The sequence below is a fragment of the Borostomias antarcticus genome (genome assembly GCF_949987555.1).
Source record: "Borostomias antarcticus genome assembly, chromosome: 10".
NCBI lineage: Eukaryota > Metazoa > Chordata > Actinopteri > Stomiiformes > Stomiidae > Borostomias > Borostomias antarcticus.
Window position 1 is genome coordinate 20477650 of NC_140243.1, and position 7500 is coordinate 20485149.

General features: G+C 47.1%; 1 protein-coding gene across 1 annotated transcript in view; it reads left to right on the top strand.

Moving 5' to 3' along the window:
• The window catches only part of ephb6 (eph receptor B6), a gene marked incomplete at both ends in the record, with an annotated part of 26370 nt that overhangs the window by 1764 nt on the left and 17106 nt on the right, over nucleotides 1-7500 (top strand). The window contains 1 exon segment of the mRNA XM_084444603.1: nucleotides 7168-7232. Coding sequence (XP_084300729.1) covers nucleotides 7168-7232 — 65 coding nt within the window.

A 7500-nucleotide genomic window follows, 5' to 3' on the forward strand; every position in this document is an offset into this window, starting at 1 on the left:
TAGCACCCTTTATAGCACGAGTGCTTTACAGTAGAAACATTAAAAACATCAGAGTCCAATCAGTTACATACATGTGCAACTGAATACATTAAGAGAGAGAGAGAGAGAGAGTGAGAGAGAGAGAGAGAGAGAGACAGACAGAGACTTAGGCCTACTACTGACTGTTTGGTGTAGTAGTGATTGACTGAGAGCTCTCCATAATACTGTATTAACCCAGTAGCCCAGAACCATCAACATTTGATTTGAATTAAATGCATGTCCGTTGACCTTTATGGTATGCCCGTAATCTTTTACATGATTTTACCACAGCCTAGGCCTACTCAGTTAACATGTCTTCTGCGTTCCATGTCTCCCCAGTTTAGGCTATTGGAAAATGTGTGTGCGCGCGCGCGCGCGTGTGTGCGTGCGTGCACGTGTGAGTGACGCCATTTGCGTGTTTTTGAGCGAACTGAAGACTGGTAAGCTGCCTGTCTGTTTTCTTAAGATGATCTGTCATCGTTGATTTATCATCTGTTTATATAATGTGTTGATGCGCACATTCATGCATGTTTGGCTGATTGGTGAGGTCTGTTCTTAGCACAGCTTATGCGCATGCGGCTTCATACACGGACGCCACACCTGATCCCCTTCAGCAGTGTCACGCTTAAATTGACCTAGAGAGGTGAGCGTTTTATGGTAATTAATTCCTCTTCTTCAAAGCTCTCTGGTCATGATGACATGAGGAATATTTTTGACTCATCTTCACACATTTTGAATGATGAAAAGGTCCCAGGTGTTGTGCCTAATGTTTTAATGTATGTATTTTAATATAACATAGCCTACCTGTAGCCATTCTGTCACTCTCATTGGAAGGTACAGGCTATGCTAATTTGGGCAGATCATAGGCTAACTGTGCCTGGCATTAACTGTGCAATAATGAGTCAGATGACTGGCCTAATCGTGGGTGTGATAAACTGTCCTTTCAGGACCTGATGAATGATAGAAGTGTGATAAAACGGTACGCGTGTCTCACAGCAGGGTCCTTTATTTTGGAACCTCACAGCCGTGAAAATCCGACCCGGCCTTCCCTGCCTGCGAGCCCACAGTATGGCTTCGTGTCGAGCAGAAAATAGGCACATCTTCAACACCACGGCGCCATTGACCCAAAGGCGAGAAACGCTTTGTTTATAGCCGGACAGCGTTTAATCCATTCTTGTTAGCTCGAGCGCTGTCTTTTGGTCTCCCGCTTTAAGAGCGCGCACGCGCACCGGCTGTAGACGACTGAGTCACGCGCATCGCGTCTCTGATCTCCGAAGGTTCGAGCCCCTGGCGACCGGAACCCAACACTCGCCTCCTATCAATCCAACGACGGAAATGGAGCCTAAAATAGTGACAGGGATGGTTTCTACTGAAGTCTCTTGTTTGTTTGTCTATTCGCCTCGTCTGAAGAGCATGGATCTGGACCATCCCAACCCAGACACTATAAATGCCAAAAAGCAATTGTAGGCTAGGAAACCACTATTCACCTTTGTTAAACCAGTCAGGTAGGCTACCTAAGATAAAAAGAGAAAGGATGATAAATGTTTTAAGAAAACTGGGAATGAAATTCCTCACTATTCAAAACATCCCCACCTACAGTATCGGCCGACAGGCCTATAAGAACCCTTCGCTCCTTGAGCAGTTATGCAGCACAACCACGAGTGAAGTTTTGATTACCCGTTTTGACGTGTGCAAACTTATTTCTGGAATCGTGTTAATCCCCCTCTCTTTCCTCATTCCTCCCTCCCTCCCTCTCTCCCCTTCCGTTGTGTGTATCTCTCCCTCTCTGTGGTTGTGGGTATAATGATGGTTTGGGATACAGCCTCTGTCCTTGACTGACTGCCTGTGGACAACAGCATCTGGAGAATATTACATAGGGCGGAGATGAGTGGATGAGTCGAACACAAAACAAAACATAACCATAGCAGTGCTTACTTTGGTGTGTGTTTGTGTGTGTGTGTGTGTGTGTGTGTGTGTGTGTGTGTGTGTGTGTGTGTGTGCGAAAGCATGCATCGTTTGTGCATGCGAGTTTCAGGCGAGCATGTGCACGCATAGGTCTGTTTGCTCAGTGTTTGTATAGTGTAGCTACGCCTGAGCCTGCATTCTGTGTGTGTGTGTGTGTGTGTGTGTGTGTGTGTGTGTGTGTGTGTGTGTGTGTGTGTGTGTGTGAGTGTGTGTGTGTGTTTCCCAGGTGTGATCTCACACATCTCCGGGATGTGCTAAGGCATGACACACCTTTAATCTACATCAATATCAATACTTTTTTTTTTAAATGGTGGAATGCCAACTGACCCTATTGGCTGGAAAGTGCGGCAAAGTAGCCTCCATCAAAGTAGCCTCCATTACATCTGCTTTCAAAGAGGAGTGATGTAGCGAACCCCAGCGCACTCCCTCAGCCGGGTGGGAGCATTAGGAGGTAAAAGGGTCCGGAGGGGGAGAGGGGGGGAGTGGTGGCTGAGGGGGGCACTGAACTGAAGTGTGTGAGCAGAACACGTCAGTTAACACGCCAGAGAACACGTCAGTGAACACGCCAGAGAACACGCCAGTGACAGCGGGACTAATGCAGTTCACCTGTGCGCTACAGCTCAGAGGAGTCTACTCAACACCTCGACAGAGAGACAGGCAGAGAGAGAGAGATGTTCTGGCAATGTTCCAGGTCTCTCTCTCTCTCTCTCACACACACACACACACACACACACACACATAGTATCTCTCTTTGTATCCCTCTCTCTCTCTCTCTCTCTATTCCCTTCTGTCACACCCATCTCCTCTTCCTCCTTGTCTCTCTCTTTTTGTCTCTCCTTTAATCCGCGGTCAGAGCCCTTGAAACAACAAATAGGGTTGCTTTTGGCATCAATAATGAAACCCTGTATCCACTTATTTAAGGAACAGAGATGCCAGCCCTCTGTCACTTTACAGATGAATAATACACACATGGAACCAGGGAGAGGATGACAGGGACAGATGGAGAGAGAGAGAGAGAGAGAGGTATAGTGGGAGTGAGTGGGAAAAGAATGGGTAGAGTAGGGTAGATTGGAGAGAGAGAGAGAGAGAGAGGATAGGACCCCATGCATTAACGCAGCACTCAGGGCCAGATTGCAGACTCGGCAGTTCTGGCAAATGTCGGGGACAAACTTTTGAGTGTTTCTGTCCAGAGATGAGACCGTAGCGCCACGCGTCCAGATCCAACCCCGTCCGGGAACCAGGAAGAGCAGAACCAGGTGGTACTCTGGTTTGCAGTGGCAGAGTTGACGGTTGTTTGATGGTCCATTTTATCCACTGTTGGACCAACGGTCTCAATAGGGACAACTCATGTAGCAATTGAGTTCTCATCACTTATTAGAACTCGGGTTTGTGCGCGTGTGTGTGTGTGTGTGTGTGCGTGTGTGTGTGTGTTTAGTGCTGGAAGTGAAGCACTTTCCGGTGAGATGTATTTTCACACGTCAGTTAGAGTTGGATGATCTTCTCTGAGGAGTTCTGTGTGAGGATCTGTCCTGTGGTGTGCGATACAAGACACGCAAGCTTTCCAGCCTTCTGACCAGATTTTAAATAGTGTGGATGTTAATATTAATGTCAAAGGTTTTCTTTAATGTTTGCATGAATCTGCCCTACTGTGAAAGAGGAAGGGTTCATTAACTAGAAAGACACGGGCAGCGCCCTGGTGTGTTGTTTTCTGGGATAAAAATAGCCTCGTACTTTAATGAGGTCATAATGCATGAAAGGGAGAAGTATAGGTATGTTTAAATGTATGAGTGAGTTTGTGTAGGAGTGCCTGTGTGTGTGTGTGTGTGTGTGTGTGTGCGCGCGCGCGCGTGTGTGTGCGTGCACAAATGTCAGCAAAGCACTGAAGTACTAACGATCATCTGTCGTAACGACAGTGAGAAGAGAGACAGACGGAGAGAGACCAGCTTTCTTATCCTGGGCTCATAGTTGTATCCCTGTTAGTATCCACATTCAGAGAAATCATTCAATATGATGCCTGCAGTTGGAAATCAATATTTTGCTCCCACAGTTTATTTATGTGTTCTGTCCGTGATGTTGATTTAAAAATCATATCCTTCAGAATGTCTTAGTTTGTTTCTTGTCACATAGTTTGTGTTTGTGCGTGTGTGAGAGAGAGGGAGAGGAGGGAGGAGAGAGGGGGAGGAGGGAGGAGAGAGGGAGAGGAGGGAGGAGAGAGGGAGAGGGAGAGGAGGGAGGAGAGAGGGAGAGGGAGAAGAGGGAGGAGAGAGGGAGAGGAGGGAGGAGGAGAGGGAGAGGAGGAGGGAGAGGAGGAGAGAGGGAGAGGAGGGAGGAGGAGAGAGGGAGAGGAGGAGAGAGGGAGAGGAGGAGAGAGGGAGAGGAGGGAGGAGGAGAGAGGGAGGGAGGAGGAGAGAGGGAGAGGAGGGAGGAGAGAGGGAGAGGAGGAGGGAGAGGAGGGAGGAGGAGAGAGGGAGAGGAGGGAGGAGGAGAGAGGAGGAGAGAGGGAGAGGAGGGAGGGGAGAGGGAGAGGAGGAGGGAGAGGAGGGAGGAGGAGAGAGGGGGAGGAGAGAGGAGGAGAGAGGGGGAGGATCTGGAGAGACAGAAGGGGGACATGGAGGACAGATTTGAGTTCTCTCTCCATCTGTGAACATAATTAATCTGTTTACCAGGCGGGAGGGGGGGGTTAATGCAGATCCTTGTGTATACTGGTGTTGTTTGGTGAGTCAGGCCACCTTTTCACATCCCACCCCGTCTCTCTCATCATTTACCTGACGTGCCCCCCCCCCCCCACCCCATCTGACTGAGAATAAAAACCCAGCATGCTATCAATAGCTAACGCTAATCGTGTAGCCTAGCCATGGATGGATGCATTAAAAACGTTGTGAAAGTACCCTGACTGTACATGCCGGTCTGGTCTATCTGTCAATGTTAAAGCAATACATAGCGTTTTGTCCGGTTTTCTCGGAACTGCGCCCCCACAGGCTCTGCGAGTGAGTGCACTGTCGTACTGTCGTAAAGTTATCAGATTGTCTTTCTTTTTCTGGCTTTGTCTTTCTTTTTCTGGCTTCCTCCGTGATGTTTTCTCACCTCCGCCATGATATCAATGAGCTAAAAAACGCGTGATATCCATAGACTCCAGGAGAGGCATCTGCCTGCAGGCCTACCTTCTCAAGACACAGTGTTGCTACACCACTCTCAGGACAATGAGGCCACGCCCACACCACTCTCAGGACAATGAGGCCACGCCCACACCACTCTCAGGCAAAAACTACCGGAGTGATTTTCACGAAACTCGTTGGAGGGGTGTAGAATGGGCCAACCTAGAACCCATAACATTGTAGAGCCGATCCGAATAACTGGGGGATATACGAAGGAAAATTAACATTTGTTCCACTTCAAATACACCTATTTTACTAGGATCACCATACTGCCCAGTGGCCGAATGGTTAAGGATTTGGACTGTCAGTGTGACGGTTCGTGTCCCCGAATGATGGCTCTTTAGAATGAGGAGTCAAATTGATTTGCTGTTTTCGCAAACAATATTATCTTATCTTTCTATACATGTAAAACAAAATAATATCGGATTTATGACAAACAAATCAGATAAACAGTGATTGTATTAGGAAAAATTTCATTTTCTTAGCCTGGATTCTATGGTATTACATATAAATCGTTGTCGTTGTCTTCTTCTTACTACTTCTTCTTCTTTCAACGGCGGCTTGGATCCAAGTCGTTACGCAACCTACCGCCATCTATCGGAGCAGTTCGCTCCTACAATGTCCTGAGCGTGGCGGTGGTGTGTTCTGAGAGTGGTGTGGGCGTGGCGATGGTGTGTCCTGAGAGTTGTGTGGGCGTGGCGATGTTGTGTCCTGAGAGTGGTGTAGCAACACACTGTCTTGAGAAGGTAGGCCTGCAGGCAGACACTCTTGGAATAGTTAGCTACTACTGTGTTGTTTAAGCACAACGCTGCGCATGCGCACTTCGACTGAATGCTGCCTCCCGGGGGCGCGAGTTTTAAAAGGTAATAAATGTCAAGGTATTATCTTTCTGAGTAGACTGTTTGGACGATTCAGCTTACTTTTAGTAAATCTAATTGGAGAATTAGCATCAGACATGTTTGTAAAGGTCAAAATATCACGATGTATTGCTTTAACGAAGGATAAAAATAATTAGCGGATCAACTGCATGATTCAACATGTAATGGTTTCTTCCTTGGCCCACTTTCCTCCACTGAGCTTCGTGAAAATCGACCTCGTAGTTTTTACGTAATCCTGCTGACTAACGAACAAGCTAACGAACAAGCTAACGAATGAACGCACGTCACCGAAAACAGAACCTCCTCCCTCGGACTTCGTTCTGGGCAGAGGGAAAGATGAAAACATGACAGTTGCATGGCTAAATGCAAAGTGATTCATTAAAAACAGACGAGGATGTCCTCTACAATAACCCCAGCGTTCTGTGCCTGTGTGTGTGTGTGTGTGTGTGTGTGTGTGTGTGTGTGTATGTGCATTTAGTATGTGTGTGTTTGTGTATGTGTGTTGTGTTGTGTTGTGTGTGTGTGTGTGTGTGTGTGTGTGTGTGTGTTTGTGCGTGCATGTGTATACACTTACTAATTAGCTGATTAGCATAGTGAAGGAATCAGACAGTGTGTTTATCCAGTGTTAACCCTGTGCTGCTGTCTGATTAACATGATGGTGTCCCACGTGGGACAAACTTGTTTGCTACAAACTTGGCTATTTATATCAGACAGTATTTTTGTAAACCAAACATTTATTTCAGACAGTATTTTTGTAAACCAAACATTTATTTCAGACAGTATTTTCGTAAACCTTTATTTGACCAGGCTGGTCTCACTGAGATTAAAAATCACATTTTCAAGAGAGACCTGGCCTAGAAAGCAGCACACAGACTGTAAATAAAGCAGTACAGAGTGAATGTTACTGTTCATCGCAAAGCGCATCAACATCAGAGCAGCTTCCTGTTTTCTTTCTCCTCAGTGACTTTCTCTCTCTCTAGTTTAGTGAGAAGAGCTCACCTGCATGTTCAGCCTCTCACTACTGGAAATAACCCTTGAATGCAGCAGATAATAGTTCAATCTTCAATGAAAATGTCCCATTTTATAACATTGCCAAATCATTATTTCCCCCCCCACCCCTCTCTCTCTCTCTCTTTCCTCCTCTCTCTCAGTGATGCTGCTGGACACAACCGAGTCTACATCAGAGCTGGGCTGGACCACCTATCCAGACACTGGGGTGAGGAGAGGGGGAGGAGGGGGAGGAGAGGAGACCATTGGGCTCCAGGTCACAAGTGACTAGAGGACATCATCATGATGAGATTGCTAACAGATTACAATATAAAGCACCTATTCATAAGCTTTTCACCCGGGGTTGTGAAATCCTCTGCATTGCATTGCGGTGTGTGTGTGTGTGGGGGCGGGTGGAAGGGGGGGGGGGTGTCACTAGGGGTTAATGCCTGCCACCACTACAGTATAACAGCCATCCCCAATGCTATGAATTCATT